This window comes from Cherax quadricarinatus, chromosome 42 (assembly GCF_038502225.1).
Source record: "Cherax quadricarinatus isolate ZL_2023a chromosome 42, ASM3850222v1, whole genome shotgun sequence".
Classification (NCBI taxonomy): domain Eukaryota; kingdom Metazoa; phylum Arthropoda; class Malacostraca; order Decapoda; family Parastacidae; genus Cherax; species Cherax quadricarinatus.
The window spans coordinates 2,594,993-2,616,105 of NC_091333.1; the positions used below are offsets into that span (position 1 = coordinate 2,594,993).

General features: G+C 36.3%; 1 protein-coding gene across 6 annotated transcripts in view; it reads right to left on the reverse strand.

Moving 5' to 3' along the window:
• Positions 1-19,130, reverse strand: part of Top2 (topoisomerase 2) — an 88,771-nt gene extending 69,641 nt beyond the window's left edge. For 4 of the 6 annotated variants that reach the window (XM_070093203.1, XM_070093200.1, XM_070093202.1 and 1 more), the window contains exons 1-11: positions 16,909-17,063; positions 15,096-15,240; positions 12,641-12,821; positions 12,072-12,315; positions 11,566-11,778; positions 11,289-11,462; positions 10,873-10,974; positions 6,665-6,908; positions 4,997-5,149; positions 2,678-2,847; positions 382-592 (exon numbers count right to left, since the gene is read on the reverse strand). In XM_070093203.1, the coding sequence (XP_069949304.1) occupies positions 382-592; positions 2,678-2,847; positions 4,997-5,149; positions 6,665-6,908; positions 10,873-10,974; positions 11,289-11,462; positions 11,566-11,778; positions 12,072-12,315; positions 12,641-12,821; positions 15,096-15,240; positions 16,909-16,932 (1,861 nt within the window). In that variant the 5' untranslated portion in view covers positions 16,933-17,063. Of the gene's footprint in view, positions 1-381; positions 593-2,677; positions 2,848-4,996; positions 5,150-6,664; positions 6,909-10,872; positions 10,975-11,288; positions 11,463-11,565; positions 11,779-12,071; positions 12,316-12,640; positions 12,822-15,095; positions 15,241-16,908; positions 17,064-18,599 lie in introns of those variants that run through there. The other 2 variants (XM_070093201.1, XM_070093199.1) reach the window with 2 other exon arrangements.
• Positions 19,131-21,113: the final 1,983 nt, after the last annotated feature.

Genomic DNA, 21,113 nt, shown 5'->3' on the forward strand with positions numbered 1-21,113 from the left:
TTCAGGGCCATACCTTAAAACATATCTTCAGTAACAATGAACACTTAAAATCTCCCGTTCCCTCTACGTTTTGGACAAATTACAAACAATTTAATGCTATGGGAAATGTCTGCCACCAGAGCACTTAGGCTTCAGTGACCTAATTTTTTTACTGTTGAGATTACTTTAACAGGCAATTACAATTACAATAAGAACAATAACTTAAAAAAAAAAACAAGGAAGTCAAGAAGGTGACTGCTGGCAACAGATGGTTATCAACTTAGGATTGTTAAAATTCAACATTTAAATTCCATTCAGAACATTATGATCAATGCATTTATTTAGGTTATTCTGTTTAAGCTTCTAAGTTATTAATTTAAATGCCTTAATTTACATGAATACCTTTGTAGTATTTTATCTTGTAACTTGGCCAGTTGTCCTTTGATTTCTTCCATTCTTCAAACTCAGGTAAGGAGTAGAACGAAATTTCCTCCTTTCCCTTAGTGGCTTTGACAATTGGGGTAATGAATTCCTCCATAAAAGAATGCCGAAGCAGTGTAGGCCAATTATGATGGATGAAGTTGATCAACAGACCCTTAATGTGAGAACCATCCTAGAAATACACAAATATACTTTGTTAATTCCACACTTGCTGCTGCTAGTCTAGGTGCATTTCCATAAATTTATCCCCATCTACCTCAAAAATGCTGCTCTTCCATCCTTTCTCACATATTCATATTTGTATCAAGCCCAACTTGCCATATTTTTCTTTACCCTTCCAATCACATATCACACCCTTCCCATAAGTTTTATTATCTATAACTATAAAAATACTTTATCACTTTGATTCTAGATGTTTTGGGCTTATACCATACCTTGAGTTTTCTCCTGCAAGTCAATAAATGAGTAAATAAAGAGAAAATAAATTATATACTGGATATTTTTTTTTTACCTGAACAGCTGCTGTTTCCCACCATATCAGGGTAAAAGAGACAAGAAAGCACATTCACCATCAACTCAAATCAAACTATGACCAGAGATCTAGTAAGCTAGGAGGAAGACCAATGGGGAAGGATGGAAATGGATGAAACAGGTTTGGGGGATGGGGGGGAGAATAAAAGGTAAGTGGCCAGACCATCTTTGATTTTGGCTTGATAATAGGAGTGTAATTTACATTTTGCATTATCATGAAATTTGTATAGGATGCATACAGCACAGCAAACCACTTATTAACAAGTGAAAAAATGTCTATATGCATATTCATGATATACATGTAGGTATACATTTTTCATGGAGTAGAATTCCTTGTAATAGGTCACTGCTCAGGAGGCTTTTAGGTACAAGGTGGGTGTATTGGTAGCTTACTGCCTGGTAACTGCTAAGCAGTGTTTCTGCCTTCAACTGTGATGAGTTTTGTTTTTAATACACTGGCCATCTCCCACCAAAGCAGGGTGAACCGAAAAAGAACAAAATTTTTTCATCATTCCACATTTAGTAATTTATACAGAAGGGGTCACAAGTAGTGATGGATTTCTTTACTGTATTTTGTGTGAATCCTTCTTCCATTCAGACTCTCTGCCAAGGTGTGCCTCTGAATTTTTTGTTTATCTTCTCAATCAATTTAATGTTTACCATTTTTACCAACTGCAAAATTGGATAATAGTGTGTCTATAAGCAAGGCAATATAATGTTCAATAGAAAAGGACTCAGAGAAGAGCCCTGGGAAACTCCAGCTGCAGGTATGAATGTTTCTGCTATTTTTGTAGTTAAGGAAGGGTTGATGCTTCTGTTGATTAAGAAATTTTATATCTCTCAAGAATGTCCAACTGTTGTCAGGAAGGTCAGGTGACTTGACTATTAGATAATCAAGCCAGACTGACAAATGCTTTGTTTACTTATCTAGTTGCATTAAGTGCTAGATTGCCTTCCTTACATAGGCAGTTAGCAACATTATATATCATGTTGATGGCAAGCTGATGTGCCCTTTGGTTTTTGAACCCAAAATGCTTCTTGGTGAAAACATGGTAGCATTACATATAGTAGTTAATCCTGCTAGAGATTATTTTCTCAAAGAACCTCCCAGTGATCTTTTTCTTAGTTTGAACTTAAATGTCACATTTTTTTAAACTATTGAAAGTGAAGTAAAGAAAATTATTCCTTTCTTGGATACACATACCCAATGATACATTATGGCCATTAAACTGAATGCTTATTAAAAGCCTAATATGCACTTTTAAAACACAAAATATTAAAGCAAATTATCTTCTCTTTCGAGAACTCTGAAGATACGTAGTCCTAACTACAGAATGGGTGAGGTCTGAACCCATGGCAAGTGAGGCATGAAACTCTAGGCCAGTGTGTAAGCCACTGGGCCAGCTGGCTACAACAAAATTGATCCAATTAGGTATATTTCCCAATGTGACCACAAATGCAAGTTTTTACAGATGAATCTCCTGTCAGCATGGCTGTGGCAAACTCTAGCTCAAGTCCCCTCAAAGATTGTAACAACATATTGGTAAGGCTTTTATCCTTAAGAAAGCTGAAATCAAACTCTGATGAAAAGGAGTTGCAAAACTATGACCAGAGCAATTCACAACTGGCTAAAAATTTTTAAACTAATACGTGACATCCTGAATCAAAATACTGTACAGTTTTGGGTTTTATGAAGGTCCACCTTTTCCTCATACAAAATACACACCTGATCCTGATCAGTCATGATCATTAATTTGCCATAGCGAAGAGTCTTCATATCATCCCAAGACTCGTATTTCTTCTTATACTGTAAACCCAAGATCTTGATAATATTATTGATTTCAGAATTTTCCAAAATCTGCTTGTGAGATGCTTCACGAACATTCAGCAATTTACCTTAAAAGATACATAAGAACAGATGTAACTACTTTTCAAAACAGTAAAAGATTTTTTGATTTATTAATACATTGGCAGTTTCCCACCAAGGCAGGGTGGCCCGATAAAGAAAAACTTGCACTTTTATAACTGTAGTGTAAGCATGCCAGAGACATGCTTACACTACAGTTATAAAACTGCAACATTAACATCCCTTCTTCAGAGTGCCAGCACTGTATTTCCCATCTCCAGGAATCAGTAAAAGATATACATATATACATTTTTTTTTTTCAACAAGACGACCGACTTGTTGAGAAAAAAAAAAAAAAAAAAAAAAAAAAAAAAAAAAAAAAAAAAAATATATATATATATATATATATATATATATATATATATATATATATATATATATATATATATATATATATATATATATATATATATATATATATATATATATATATATATATATATATATATATATATATATATATATATATATATATATATATATATATATATATATATATATATATATATATATATATATATATATATATATATATATATATATATATATATATATATATATATATATATATATATATATATATATATATATATATATATATATATATATATATATATATATATATATATATATATATATATTTTTTTTTTTTTTTTGCAAAAACTATCATATAATATGCAGTCTATGATATACAAAACTTTAAAAATGTAGGAGTACCTGCTTAACCCTTTCACTGTCACTTATGTATGTCTACATCTTAAATATGAGTGCCATCAGATATGCCATGATCAGTAAATTTTGGCCAAGACATAAATAGATCTGTACAGTGGGTGCAAACAGTATAAAAAAAAAAATCCTGCCTCCACATGATACATGATTAGAACAACTAACCTCTGACCTGAGTTTGGTTTAAACAAGCAAATCTAAGGCATGTTTCAGGTTGCTTTTCATGGTTATATTGGCTGTTTCTTTGTATAAACTGACAGAATGGAAGACATACCACTGAAATGGAATGAATGTGGTCAGTTCCAAACTGGACATGGCTCAAAATAGGCCTAAAATTGGTGTAAACATTAAACTTTTAGTGATTTTCCCTAGGAAAGGTAGGAGCCCTGCTACTACTTCCACCCCCTTACAGCCTAAACCATAACCAATCATTCTAAGTTATATTTTATTAGACGAGACATAGGGTAAATCTTCAATATTTTGTGTGTAAAGTTATGACACCGGCTGCAGGACAAACTTTTAATCACTGAAACAAATAACACAGACAGTTGAAGTCTGGAATATCTAGAAATCCTGGGAATAACTCAGACACCAATTGCAAGTGGAACCATGCAGCTTCAGGAGTTTCCTTCTCTACCTTTGGGACAAACTCTGCACTATGCTCCATGAAGCTCAGATGATGGTGTAATAATATATAATAATGTTATTATACATACCTCTGAAACAGCCATGAAGCAGAGAACAAAGCACTGTCCTCTTGTAACATTATTATAAATTACATATGCCATCATCCGAGTTGAACATAATGCAGGGTTTAACCCCAAGGCAGATGAGCCCACTCATGAAGGTGCATGGCCTCACTTGTAATTGCTGTACGAAAATCTGGGTTTCAACCATCTATTGCCATAAGTTTCAGTATCAAAATCTGTCCTGCAGTCACAGTCATAACTTTTCACAATGACTGTACAGGAGAGGACTGGGAATGTGATTAGCTAACAAAGGAAAGGTTGCTTTAGTAGCTGGAATACCTACCATGTTTATTTTGGGTTATAAATTGGAATTTGTTTACTTGTTTACTGAATTTTGGGCACTTTACAGGAAAGTTCTGATAGTCGAATAGTCAGTTTGCTACATTCAATAGATAAACAAAAGGCATGCTAACAAAATAGCCAAGAATTTGGTCAGTTTGAGCATTGCAATTAGCCTAAAATAGGCCTCAATAAGAACAAAATCACCAATGAGTAAATTACTACCAGATCAGGTGTTTCGTGCCTGTGTAATTCCATTAGTTTTATATCAACTAACACATTTTTGGTGTCATTACCTTAAGAAAAGGTAATTATGAAAAAATATAATTATTATAATTGTTTTTAAATCACGAAAGCAAAAGGGTTAATAATTTATAACATATACCTTTAAGAGGAAAAACACCATATCGATCTCGGCCAACTACTCCAAGGCCTGCTACAGCCAAAGTCTTGGCTGAGTCTCCCTCAGTTAAGATTAGGGTACAATCAGATGAAAACTTGGTTCCTGCATCGTTGGCATCTTCTAGTTTTGGAATACCTTAAAAGAAAACATAATTTCTTTAATAAATTTTTATACACTGAACTGCATGGCAAATTCAAAATCTGGTATATGAAAACCATCATTAGTTTTTTGTGGTGGTTTTTATCACCTGATTTTGCTGAGAAGAGCCAAAATAATAATATGAAGTTCAAAGTGGCAGTGGTTGAGCATTCAAATAGGTTACAAAAATGAGGTACTATAGTAGGGGCTATAACGGCTGAAAAAAAAAAATTGACATACTGCTCCTGTAGCTACACTACATCATCTTAAAGAAAAATTACTTTCCATGGAAGGTTTCACTTAGAATTAACAGAATACTAGTATAAACAAATACAAATGGATGAAAAATGGTCTAAAACTATTGCTAGTGCTATACACATTATACAGACAGGTTGTAATCCCTCTTAATAGTTTATGAAACTCTCCACAGAATGGTTCTTAATTCTTTAAAACATATTGTAGCTACAGAAGCAGAGCTATGCTGATTGTTTCATCTTCACTATTTATCAAAGAGAATATTACTAATTTTCAGTAGTTACAACCCTTTCTACCTCCTTATTAAACATTCCAATGTAATACCACTGTATAGAACTGGCATACACCCCTACCCTTCATACATCATCCCTGCAGCTTTACACTAAGTTTAGTTTGCTTGAAATGTTTTACATAAATAGGACCTTTCCATATGTTTCCAAAGTTAGACATCTCCCAATTTTTTAATGCTATGTACATTGTGGGAATAAATTATTACTATTAACTATCATTATATTAATGGTATACAATAGTGACAAGTAGATGAGTAAGGCACATTCGACAGTTTAGTATATTTATTGTGAAAACATTTTACCTACTCAGTAAGTTTCTTTTGCATACACAAATGACTTAAATATCGGAGACATCAGAAGCAGCGATGGGATAAATATGAGGTGATCAGGACCACCTCAATCTTACTTCAAGATTGCGGGATTGATACCACCTATTTACATCTCCACTGCTTCTGTTGCCTCTAATGTTTAAGTCACTTCTGTATTCAATAGAAGCCCACCGAGTAGGCGAAAAGTTTCAACAATAAAGATACTCAACTGCTGCATGTGTCTTACTCATCAACAAAAGTTCTTAACTATACCATATTCAGAATATCCATCATATTACAGAGCTCTTTATTTCAATATTCCTTACAACTAATTATCTGTTGCACTAACTTTTTCCTCTTTTTAAATTAATAACTAATGAAGATTATTTAAATTTTAGGACTTCAACAACTTTCTGCAATGACAAAATTACTAATAACTCATCTCAATACTCAACACTAAGGGAGTGTTCACAAATGATTCTTTTATTAAATCATCCCATACCAAATTCCATAACATTTATATAAATCTTTACACACAGTTTTAAAACATTTTGTTAATGGTGAAAGAATTTTATGGCATAAATATTTATACATTCACATGAGAGAAGTTAGATATTCTATGCTAATACCATATTCAAAGCTAATTATTATACACTAACCTTTTAATTTAGTTTGCTTTTTGCTTGCACATTTTGACTGGAGTTGAGCCTGCTGCTTAAACTTTGCCCATGCCATCACAGATTCTACAATGCCACACTTTATAACACTGTTGGTAAATTTCTCAGAAAGTGTACACTTAGAGCCAAAACTTTTAGCTTGGAGCGTCATGTTTTCCTTGGTTTGAGAGTCAAATGTGGGGTTTACAATGAGACAATTTACAAATACCCACATATGATTCTTTATCTGAAAGAGTAAGTGCATATAGTATGGCAATCCTACTAAGAATATTACTTCTCATTACAAGCATATTTAACTTATACATTTAATTATACCCTAGGTAGTAGGTTGGTAGACAGCAACCGCCCAGGGAGGAACTACAGTCCTGCCAAGTGAGTGTAAAACGAAAACCTGTAATTGTTTTACATGATGGTAGGATTGCTGGTGTCTTTTTTTCTGTCACTTAAACATGCAAGATTTCAGGTACGTCTTGCTACTACTTCTTACACATAGGTCACACTACACATACATGTACAAGCATATACTATAAATATATATATATACACATCCCTCTGGGTTTTCTTCTATTTTCTTACTAGTTCTTGTTCTTGTTTATTTCCTGTTATCTCCATGGGGAAGTGGAACAGAATTCTTCCTCCGTAAGCCATGCGTGTTGTAAGAGGCGACTAAAATGCCGGGAGCAAAGGGCTAGTAACCCCTTCTCCTGTATATATTACTAAATGTAAAAGGAGAAACTTTCGTTTCTCCTTTTGGGCCACCCCGCCTCGGTGGGATATGGCCGGTGTGTTGAAAGAAAGATTTAATTATACAACACAGGCATACATTTTTTAATAAAATTCTAAACAGAATCAGTGGGTATTGGCCAATTTTGATGGTATCGCTAACATTATCAGTAGGGATCAGCTAATTTTGATGGTATCAGTCTATCAGTACATCTTATAAGGAACAAATTGGATGACTAGTGTGAATAGACAAGTAGGTCACCCAAAGATGTCCAGCAACTTTTGGAATCAGACCCACTGAAATAAATTTCAAAACTATTTGTGTTAATGGTTCCAAGAATTTAAGATACAGCAATTCTACCAAAGACTTTCTTTTAAGTGGTAATACATCAAGACCATCAAATTGCAGACATATATAATATGTGTGGTGTGTAATATTCCAATGTTGGTACAAAGTACAGGTGATATTACCTATTTTCGAGACCCTTAATAGTTTTAACCTTTTAACTGCGTGCAATATATATGTATGCAGGGAACAAACTGTGCATGTCAAACAGCAACATAATTTTTGAGTATCCAAACATGTCAAGTGCCACTATATTGGGACTATACTATACGGAACACCTACCATCTCATCAAAAATGTATGCCCAAGTGGGCCCTTGCAGTGCAAAGTGAGCAACAATGCCTTAGTGTGCTGTTTCACTGTTCCATAGATAAACCTCTCGAACAGCTGCTTATTAAGAAGACAGTGAAAGTGATAGTGAAAATGATTGGGCAGATATTGAGTTATAGTAGACCATGAACTCATGTCTCCCTGCCAACAGCACATGTGCCACACCCTGCTGCTGTGCCAACATTACATGCCACTAGCAGCTGCCACAACAGCACATGCCACTAGCAGCTGCCATGACAACAGCACATGCCACTAGCAGCTGCCGCGACAACAGCACATGCCACTAGCAGCTGCCGTGACAACAGCACATGCCACTAGCAGCTGCCGTGACAACAGCACATGCCACTAGCAGCTGCCGTGACAACAGTACATGCCACTAGCAGCTGCCGTTACAACAGCACATGCCACTAGCAGCTGCCCTTACAACAGTACATGCCACTAGCAGCTGCCGTGACAACAGCACATGCCACTGGTAGCTGACGTGACAACAGCACATGCCACTAGCAGCTGCCATGAAAACAGCACATGCCACTGGCAGCTGAAGTGACAATAGCACATGCCACTAGCAGCTGCCATGACAACAGCACATGCCACTAGCAGCTGCCATGACAACAGCACATGCCACTAGCAGCTGCCATGACAACAGCACATGCCACTAGCAGCTGCCATGACAACAGTACATGACACTAGCAGCTGCAATGACAATACCAGGTGCTATACAAGTGCCAGCAAACAGTGTGTAGAACTGGTAAGAACATACCTTTGTTGCAAATTGAAATACAATCATAATCTGATATCAATAAACTGTAAAACATATCGTTACATGCAAATATGCCACCATTACCACTTAATACTATACACAAATAACCCGCACATAAAAGAGAGAAGCTTACGACGACGTTTCGGTCCGACTTGGACCATTACAAAGCCACACTAACCAGAGGTGGAGCAGGACGGCTATACAGTGGACCCCCGCATAACGATCACCTCCGAATGCGACCAATTATCTAAGTGTATTTATGTAAGTGCATTTGTACGTGTATGTTTGGGGGTCTGAAATGGACTAATCTACTTCACAATATTCCTTATGGGAACAAATTCGGTCAGTACTGGCACCTAAACATACTTCTGGAGAGAAAAAATATCGTTAACCGGGGGTCCACTGTATATAGGCAGGAAGAGGTGGTGGTAAACCGAAACGTCATCGTAAGCTTCTCTCTTTTATGTGCAGGTTATTTGTGTATCGTTCCAGTCACGGTATTGTGCCTTTTTTTGTTATCCACTTAATACTAATTTTTCACCAAATTCAAAACATCACAAGTTTTCTTTTGATTTTTTCGTAGTGCTATTTGGAAAAACTTTCAACCAGTATTTTTATCAAAATTTCCCTACCCTGGGGGTAACCAACACTGCATGACTTCCCACAGCTAAAGAGTTAAGTAAACTGATTTTATATACAGCATTTTACTCTTTTATATCATGAACTATAAAACAATAAAAAAGTGGAGGAACACTCCAGTATGACTAATGGCCCATACTAGGCACATCCTCAAACTCAACTCTTCTCACTTAAATAATTGTGCAACTTAATTTTAAAGTATCAATGACTAGACCAGGCACTGTTTCAGTCATTTATCAATTTACTGGTGAACCATCATTTTTCCACTATCCCTTCTGTGTCTGACTTTATTCAACTTGAATACATTATTCCAATTTCTCTCTTGGTTCCTAGGACCATGTATTTATTTATTTTTCAACGCGTCAGCTGTTTCCCACTTAAATTGTTAAACATCACCCCTCATTCTACACCTATCAGGAGATGAAGACTCAGAGCTCTTACTTTATCTTCATATGTAAATTTTTTTATGAAATGGATTAATTGTGTCATCTTTTCAGAATGTTCTCAATGCATTTATATCCATTCTAGTCTGAGATCTAAATTAAGCTGCACATTCTAAGCAAGGCTTTACTATTGATGTGCACAGCTGCAGAATAACATTTGGACACATGTTGCTTATACTTCTTGGTATAAATGCAAGTAGTCTGTTAACATTATTCATGAGGCACTACTATCTCAGTTACAGATTTTGACTTTCTATAACTCTTAAATCTTTTCCAAGTCTATATGACTAAATTCCACATCACCTAGTTTGTAAGTATAAGGTTTTTTTTTTTTAATTCCCAAGTATTAGGGCTTTGCACTTTTCCACATTTAACTACACATGCCACTTTTTATTACTTAAGTTTAATGGTGTTCTCAAAATCTATTATTCAGCTTATTTTTGTGTTGTCAGCAAATTTACTCAAACTGTTTCATATTCCCACATTAGATTCATTAATGTGGTTTGTGAACAAGAGGCCCAAATCTGATCCTTGTGTAATGCCATGTGTGACAAGTCCCCATTCAGATTACACTCTATGTAAACTCTGCTTTTTATCAGTCAGTTATGCCTCAATGTCTGATAAATTTTTTTCAATGCCATGAGTTGGCACTTTCTTTCAGTCTTCTATGTTGGACGATCAAAATTTAGGGTCCACTGCTTCAAACTCTTTACTTAAGGTTAGTAAATCAGTGTTGAGATTCATTACATAAACGATCAAGGTAGCTCCTAATTAACTGTACAAAAGTTATAATTCTTAATTGTGATAAACTATCTTATGATCAATACTACCACCATACTTCTACCACACATGGTAATTCATTCAAGAGTTCAATATAAATGCACTAAGTTAACAGCATACTTTGCTTTACACATACTCTAAATACTATATGGACAGTCTAGTGAACTCACTTGAAATGGTTTTATCTGAACACCACTCTTGTTTTTCTTTTTTAATGCTTCAGTAAGATTCTTCACAATCATGTCAGTCACGTGCTCTACATGTCGGCCACCCTGAAATCAACAATTAATAAGTTTTAAGATAGAAAAATTTGAAAGCTTTAACCAAAGAGTTTCCTAATTACTAAAGATAATTATTAAAGTAAAGGCCCTATAAAAAGGCAAGGAAATTCATGGAAAATGCTGAGTATTCTAAACCTAATCTGGGTCATGCCCAATCATCATAATTAAGACATTCTGGTTAAGATATAGACAGGAAACAATTGGTACTGAAAAATAATTATCTAAGCTAGCTTACAACAAATTGCGAAACGTATAAAATAAAAATATATTTATATAACAATCTAGAGACAGACCAGAAAACATACCTTAGTTGTAGCAATACTGTTTACAAAAGACATCTGCTGGAAACCTTTATCAGAGAGTGCGACAGCCACTTCCCACCTTTCATTTACATTTTCATAAACAGCTTTAATTGGATTGTCAGCATCATCCACCTTATCTTTAATGAAGAAATCCACGTAGTCCTTGAAACCCTTCAGCTGAGGGAAGAACTTCTTTTCAGCTTCAGCAGGTAAAAATAAAAAAATGTAACTCAAAACTGTCAATTATATTCAAAAACAAAAATATCACAAGAACACTTACTGGAATACGCTTTCCATTCAAAAAGACTTTAACTCCCCTGGTTGAAGCAGCAATGTCATATGCTCTTCGAGACATGAGGGAAACTATGTCAGCATTTAAAGATTCCATTTTAAACTTTGCAAGGTCTGGTGAAAATGTAATTCTTGTGAAATCTTCTCCTGTATAATCCTTAATTTTTGGTTCACTAGCCTTGCTCATATTGTTGCCCCAAACCTGCCAAAAAATAAAGAAAATTTAATATTTTATGTTTCATTAACCCTCTAACTGCCCAAACGTAGATCTACGTTCGCTTGCGAAGTGCTCTGAACGTAGATCTACATTTTGTTTTTACATTATTTCTTAGGGAGAAAATCAAGGTCGGAACGCTACGCGAGCAAACATTGATCTACATTACATTTGGACAGTTTAAGAGTTAATAGAGTAAATGTAATTTATTAAGACAATGCCATTACAAGCCCATGAAACTAATATTTTTATGTAGCACAGAGCCTATTAGTTATACAAACCTGTTTGAAAGTTTTTTTGTATTCGTGTGAAGACGTTTCAACAACAAATTTATTACTGAAGATATTACACAGCTTAGCACCATAACCATTGCGCCCACCAGTAACCTTTTGTTCTTCATCATTGTAGTTGGATGACGTCAGTAGGTGGCCAAAGATCATAGTTGGGACATACATCTTCTCATCTTTATGCATTGCTACTGGAATGCCCCTTCCATTGTTGAATATACACACTTGGTTGTTTTCTCTTTGGGAAAAATAATAAAATTAGTTTTAAATATTGAAAAACCATAAGTGATATTTCTTTACTATCAATAATGTGATATACAATACCACTAAAACAATATCAAGATTAACATTGGCTGCCTAAGATTTTACAATAAAGAAGGAAGGCATTTTAATCCACTTTAATAGTTTCCATCTGCAAGGAGAGTGAAACCTAACATTTGTACAATGACCTTATTTATAAAATGCTTAACAGTGATGCAGACACAAAGAACAATTATAGATAATTAATAAGGAATTCTAAAATTATTAAATCCAATGAAAGAAAGTGCAATAACTAAACTTACGGATCAATATCTACTTTAATGACATCCATAGATTTGTCTCGCTGCTTATTATCTGCAGCATTTACCAAAATTTCATCAAAGATCTTGTAGAGACCTGGCACATATGATATTTCCTTCTGCACAATCTTTTCCAGTTCCATGTCATATACCCACATCTGCTCAGTTGTAAATTCCACCGAGCCTAAAGTATAAGATATACGTATTAATTGCAGCACGCGCTAAAACTTCCTTCTAAATTAAGCAATTATCATTTTCAACCATTTTAAGTTTCTGTATGATGCTTTATACTCATTTAATTAAGCAGTGATCATAAAGCACTGTAGCATTCAAAAAATAAAGAACAGAATCCACACCTTCTTAACCCTTAAACTGTCCAAACGTAGATCTACGTTTTTTTCAACATTTGAAAGTATGTAAAAAAAGTAGATCTTTGTTTTTTTTACATTTGAAAACGTGTAAAAAACTTTGATCTACTTTTTTTTTCGTTATATTTGAAAATATGTAAAAAAACGTAATCTACACTTGGAGCACTACGCATGTGAACATAGATCTGCTTGGACAGTTTAACCCTTAAATGATCCAAACGTATATATACGTTTTTTCAACATTTGAATGTAAAAAAAAATGTAGATTTTTTTTTTTTTAACATTTGAGCACCACGGATTTGAACGTCGATCTGTTTGGACCGTTTAAGGGTTAAGGGTTAAGCACCCGAAATCAGTTTGAAAAAAAAAATAAAAAAGTTTTACGAGTAAGCTCAACAGCCCATGATCAGAAAACTAAGTCAACTAATCACTCTCAACCCATTTTGCCCACAAACCAGTGAAAACTACATCATGGACTAAATTAAGTTTGATGAATTTATGACAAATACAGCCTCTCCTCAATTAATGACAGAGTTCCGTTCCTGAGACCATGTCGTTACATGAATTCATTGCTAAGTGAGAATGATGCTATAATGGTAGTGAGTTTGTGTCAACCATCTTTGATATTGTTTTAACGTCACCTTTGCACCATTTATAAAATTTCTGGTATATTTTTAAATGCTTATACAGTAGTGTACTCTATAGTGAAATAAACAGAATACAGTGGACCCCCGGTTAACGATTTTAATCCGTGCAAGAGGGCTCATCGTTATGCGAAATAATCGTTATGCGAATGAATTTTCCCCATAAGAAATAATGGAAATCAAATTAATCCGTGCAAGACGCCCAAAAGTATGAAAAAAATTTTTTTTTACCACATGAAATGTTAATTTTAATACACACAAACTGAAAAAGGCATGCACAATTAAATGACACTTACTTTTATTGAAGATCTGGTGATGATTGATGGGATGGGAGGAGGGGAGAGCATTATCTTCTTACTGTTTAGAAGGGGAATCCCCTTCCATTACGACTTGAGGTAGCAAGTCCTTTTCCGGGGTTACTTCCCTTCTTCTTTTAATGCCACTAGGACCAGCTTGAGAGTCACTGGACCTCTGTCGCACAACAAATCTGTCCATAGAGCTCTGTACCTCCCGTTCCTTTACGATTTGTCTAAAATGGGCCACAACATTGTCATTGAAATAGTCACCAGCACGGCTTGCAACAGCTGTGTCAGGGTGATTTTCATCTATAAAGGTTTGCAGTTCAACCCACTGTGCACACATTTCCTTAATCTTTGAAGTAGGCACAATGGATTCCACAACTGGCATAGGCTTCTCAGGGTTAGCCCCAAACCCTTCAAAATCTTTCTTAATTTCCATACTAATTCTCACCCTTTTTACCACAGGGTTGGCACTAGAAGCTTTCTTGGGGCCCATGGTCACTTATTTTCCAGAAACAGCACCGAAAATACTGTAATAATACGAAATATTCCGAGTGTATGCTTGGATGTTACCGCGGAGGCTGGCTGGTAAACAATGGGACGGAGCGGCACATGTGAGGCTGGCTGAGGGAACATTGGACGCGTCTCGGACGAAAATCGGTATGCGGGTTTTTAATCGGTATGCGCGGCAAAAATTTTGCGATAAAAGTAATCGTTATGCGGAAAAATCGCTATGCGATGCCATCGTTATGCGGGGGTCCACTGTATAAGAAATCAGCTCTAATATACGTACATACATTATTTAGGTATGAATACTGGTCAGAGAGCCCGTCGTAAGTCCGAGGCGTCAGTAAACAAGTACGTCGCTAAGTGACGAGAGGCTGTATTTTCAATACAGATTAACTTTGCATGAAAGGTCTGATGCAAAACATTTAAATAAGTTATAATTTCCTTCAAAACTACTGTACTACTGCTGCATTTTACCAAGCTCTGTGTAATAAATACACAGAACATTTAGTACTTTCATTCATTTATAAATCATCCTGAAATTATAATGAAATTACCACTAAACTTTGCTCTTATGCAAACAACCAAATATTGTAAAGCATTTATATTATCAAAATATGATATAAATTCATTAACATACCAATATAAGTATCAGGACGGAGTAAAATGTGCTCAAGCTGTGTTTTCTTCTGGTATACTGTTTCCACTGACTTTCCAGTCTTCTTTTTTGGACCAGGTACTTTACCATCATCCCCCAAGGGGTTTGGTATATTGTTCGGTACATCCTGAAAAAAATTATTACAAGCAGTACATATACAAAAGTTCACGCTACCAAAGCAAAGTTTGTGTAACTAACAAGGATTCAGAGAAATATGGGAAATACGTATATGAGGGAATAACCGAAAAAGCTTAAGTATACAATACATAGCATTTTTCAAGGAAGGAACCGCTACAACTAGCAGTATATAAGAGACTTATGCAATATGAGGTAGCTTTAGCAGAAAAATTTTTGCTCATCAGAGAAAAGTTTCCATAATACAGTTAGTACCTCACATTACATCAATATCTCTTTTATACATTTGTAAGTATAATATATTTTGTATCAACACTATTGATGCTATGAAAAATAGTAACAACACTGCTTTAGAACCAAAGGAACTAAGTTACAGACTTTCAGTATTGGACAAAACTCATATGAAACAGCAGCCATGGCAAAAAGCTAATCCATTCTCCTAGTGAACTTGCAAGCAGTTAATAGACACTTGAGATGCTAACAAACTGACAACTTTAAATGTTCAAGGATGTATCTTTGAATGAGCATACATGTGTGCATCCCTCTAGATCGGGGATTCTCAACGTTTCCTCCATCATTAACCCCCTCGGCTTGATGTATTTCTCCATTTACCCCGTTACTTCCATACAAAAATATTTATCCATCATAAGGGGGCAGAAAAAAATAAATTATTCAGGTTTTGCACAAAAATAGCACACAAATATTTACCCCTTGCCATGAAATTGTTCACCCCCAAGGGGTAAATTTACCCCTGGTTGAGAATCACTGCTATAGATTAACCCCTTAAATTAAAATATGGCTATAAACCTACAATCTACTAAACAAAAACTGTACCTGCAATAATAAAGGATAATATACTATAAATACTAAAGTTAAGTGCCAAACATAACATTCTGAATTGCAGTTTTCCCTACAGCTGAAACAATCTAATCTACCACAGTGACATATTGTTACAATGGAATGGAGAATTTGTAATGAACTGATATATTTTCAAGATTTCCAGAAAAACAAATATAATAATGCAAGCCACAAGCACTGCAGTTATTACTCATTTTTCATCTGATTCTATCCTATTTTTATTACACTTGAAGAATGCTTCTCAATGAGAATCAGACATCTTAAATTTTATGATAAGTAAATGCTATCTGCATAAGTAATGCAATTCCGTTGGCACAAGCTGCACAGGAGCCAACCTATGTTGGGTAATGAATAAGATTAACTTAGGTAAATAAATTCATTTAAGTACAGGTACACATAAATGCAGTTAGACAAATTATCATATGTAGTAATGTGTAAATTACCTAGATAACCCACCTCCCTCCAAAAAAAAAAGTAAGAAAGTGACTTATTTCCATTGGACTCCTAGGTTATTTTAAGTTGGGTTTGGAAAGTTCCGTTAGGTTTAGTTACACTTACCATTTGCACAAAATACTATATTGTAAAACCCGCTAATTTTAATTATATTTTATTACCGAAATCGTCCAAGGAGCAACATTTAATTATCACAATGACTTTATCTGATTCCCTCCCAGTCCCCATGCACTATAAAACCCCTACTAATTTAACACTTCCCAAGAAAATAGTAATCCTTAACTTTAGCCATGAACTGGCTGATGTTACTAGTGTATTGCTGAATTACAAACATCACTTTATAACAAACCTTGAGTGGCTGTTTGCTCAACATGTTTGTTTCCTAAATGCTATGCACTTAACATAAATCTAAAACTGTGGCAGTGAGGAGGCTGAACCAGGTGAGGTTGAACCAGGTGAGGAGGCTGAACCAGGTGAGGCTGAACCAGGTGAGGAGGCTGAACCAGGTGGAGGCTGAACCAGGTGAGGAGGCTGAACCAGGTGAGGAGGCTGAACCAGGTGAGAAGGCTGAACCAGGTGAGCAGGCTGAACCAGGTGAGGCTGAACCAGGTGAGGTTGAACCAGGTGAGGAGGCTGAACCAGGTGAGGTTGAACCAGGTGAGGAGGCTGAACCAGGTGAGGTTGAACCAGGTGAGGAGACTGAACCAGGTGGAGGCTGAACCAGGTGAGGAGGCTGAACCAGGTGAGGCTGAACCAGGTGAGGAGGCTGAACCAGGTGAGGTTGAACCAGGTGAGGAGGCTGAACCAGGTGAGGCTGAACCAGGTGAGGAGGCTGAACCAGGTGGAGGCTGAACCAGGTGAGGAGGCTGAACCAGGTGAGGAGGCTGAACCAGGTGAGGAGGCTGAACCAGGTGAGGAGGCTGAACCAGGTGAGGAGGCTGAACCAGGTGAGGAGGCTGAACCAGGTGAGGCTGAACCAGGTGGAGGCTGAACCAGGTGAGGCTGAACCAGGTGGAGGCTGAACCAGGTGGAGGCTGAACCAGGTGGAGGCTGAACCAGGTGAGGCTGAACCAGGTGGAGGCTGAACCAGGTGAGGCTGAACCAGGTGGAGGCTGAACCAGGTGAGGTAGAGTCGGGTGAGGAGCCAGGTGAGGGGCCTGGTAGAACCAGGTGAGGTTGAGGTAGAAAGTGAGCTATACTATCTTAACCAGGTAATAATGCTGAACCAAACGAGGTTGAAACAGACGAGAGTAAACCAGGTGAAGTTGAGACAGGTAAAGGTTGACTATCTTATCTTAACCAGGTGAGGGTGGGCCATGTGAGAGGTGAGGGAGGTAGGCAAACCAAGTGAGAGATGAGGAGGAGGAGGATGATCCTAACCAGGTTCCAGTGTGAACCTTCACTGTTTGAACTTTGAAATAAGTTACCGCCGCCACCACCCGCTAGTGCGCGACGTTGCCGTAACCTCACCAACCCACCACCAACATCCACAGAATTACACACCACGGCTCTTCCCCGCCACGAACCCCTACCCGAAAAGACTATCTCTACCCTTAACCACTGCCGTGGTAGTGGCAAGATAAACCAACAATCAAGAGCAAGTAGAGATGAAATAAGAGAGAGACAACAGTGCACCGCCAGAGTTGACACTCGCACCGGCATCGTAATATTTATTACACCAGCCACTGTCCCTAACCTACCTCACTTTTACCATATTATACACTCCCATTACTCTTTTATTATTATTTTTAAATGTTACAGGTTGTTTATGATTCATAGAACCTCGTGTGTGATGGTATTTGATTATCTTGTTATATCAACGTTATAATAATGTAACATCGGACCTGTACAAAATTCAGGAAAACAATTATACGTTGTTTTTTTAAATTTTAGTAATTACTATTTGGTCATGTTATCTGTGATAGTGTGTACGATAAATAAAGTATTAGTTTGATTAACTGACAGTAATATTCCAGTGTGAAATACTTGAAGATATTGAAAGTTATCAAAACATAAAGAGGCGAGACCTTGACAGCTTACCGTTCCATTTACTGCAGGCATTGTGAAGATATATTTGTCAGGTAATATACCACAAGTAACTTTCTGAGTCTTCAGTATCCGGCAGACTCTAATAAGTCCTGTTCTTCGCAACAGGATGTTCAACTAAAAATTCTCTCACTCTCCATTTACATTTTACATACACTGTTTTAATTCTAAAATATATTTGTCTCATTGGAACTTTACACTTGTTGAAGGTCGTCCAGGAGCTAGAGAGAGCCCCGAGTGCACTTGTGTAGAAAAGTATGTATGACTGACGGTTGGGAGGATTTTGGAGGGAGAATATGATGGAACAAAGGGTAGCAGCTTCACCTTGGCAAGTGTTGACTCGCGCTGCTGTGCTCCTCCATTACACCAGTAACACCAATGTTTCACTACCCTCCTCTCCACCCTCGCTTACATCACTCATCTAACACATCCACCAACTCTCTTCCATAATAAACCACAAACTTCCCAAGGTATATTAACCAGCTGGTGTATTTAAGAGAGAAATGAGTGTGTGTGAGGCTGCTAACAAGTGGACGCTACCACACAAGATGATGCTGACCTACGCACTCCTCTTGCCCAACTTATATTTTTCCTCCATATATTAACACTAATGTCTTGTTTATTTACAGACATGATGGTGTATATATGCCTGTAAATTAAAATGAGATATTTACCCACAAATGTCTGGAAATGTTATAGTAACTTGTGGTAAATGTGACATGATGTCAGGGATATTGACTCGATAAACAATTAATGGCATCGTGATTTGTAGCCAACAGCGCGCTTTTTAATTCTCCATAATAATTGATTCAGTTTTATTCAGATTCACATTTTTACAAATATTAATGCGTATATTTATATATGTGTGTATGTCTATATTTATATATGTATGCGTGATTATATTTATATATGTTTGTGTATATTTATATACATATGTAAGTGTATATTCATATATGTGTATATGTCGTGACGAATGAGTAAAACTTGCGATTTTTGGCTTAGATAGTAACGCTCTTCTTGCCGAATAAGGCAAGCGAAAATTTGTGTGTGCAATAATTTCGCAAGAGTCATTCTGAAACTAATGAAAAAAATATTTTTCATTGTGTTTGTTTATTATTAAATTATTGTAAACTTATCTAAAATATATTTAGCTGGATTATGCTAAAACAAATTGCGCTTGTTATAATAAGGTTAGGTAAGTTTTCTAAGATTCTTTTGGTACAAAATTATTAATTTTTACATTAACATAAATGAAAAAAAATCTATAAACGTTAAAGAGAAACTTTTAGAAAGGGATTAATTTTAAATGAGTTCTTACCGATTGACCAGTTTTACCTATTCGGCACAACATATATATATATATATATATATATATATATATATATATATATATATATATATATATATATATATATATATATATATATATATATATATATATATATATATATACATATATGTGTGTGTGTGTGTGTGCCTCAACAATGCTTCAGAGTGTGTCAGGGAAGGAGAGAGCCCGTCTCCTGGCAGTGAGAGCTCCTCATGCAGGGGATTTTCTGTTGGCTGTTCCCAACTCCAGCCTTGGCACACGGCTCGACCCCACAGACCATCCGCATTGGTGTTGCTCTTCGACTTGCCGCCCCTATTCTCGCCGAACACAGGTGTATTTGTGGCAGTGAAGCAGCAGACCGATTTGGGTACCATGGTCTCGCGTGCCGTAAATCCGAGGGAAAGATTGCAAGACATGAGGAGGTTAATAACATCAAGAGGAGTCTCACAACAGCCGGATGCCCAGTAGTAAGGGAGCCACCCCAACTATGCATATCTGATGGCAGCCAGAAGCGTCCAGATGGTGTCATACTTCAAGTCTGGACAGACGGTAAGCAGGTTGTGTGGGACTACACATGTGCATCTACCTTGGCTGATGCCTATCTCCAATACAACAGGGAGGAAGGAGGGGCAGCCGCCAGCTTCAGGGAGCCCCAAAAGTCTAGAAAATATGGAGAACTTGCCCATCATTATATGTTTGTTCCCATAGGCTTAGAGACCCTTGCCTCATGGGGAAAGAGTGCATCTAAGTTCCTTAAGGAGCTAGGCAAAACACTCATCCCAGGGCAGCTAGTTGTCTGTTCCAGCAACTCAGCGCTGTTGTTCAGAGGGGTAATGCCTGCTGTATTTTGGGCACGCGCCCCAGCTCTGAAGAACTGGATGAGATTTTTGCATTATAATCAGTGACAAACATGTAACAATATGTACTAGACATGTATCTCTCACATCTCATGTACTGTATGTCATCTTTATATCAACAATGTATCTCTTAAACCTTTTGTACCATATTATGTAATGAAATATATATATATATATATATATATATATATATATATATATATATATATATATATATATATATATATATATATATATATATATATATATGGGGAAGTGGAACAGAATTCTTCCTCCGTAAGCCATGCGTGTTGTAAGAGGCGACTAGAATGCCGGGAGCAA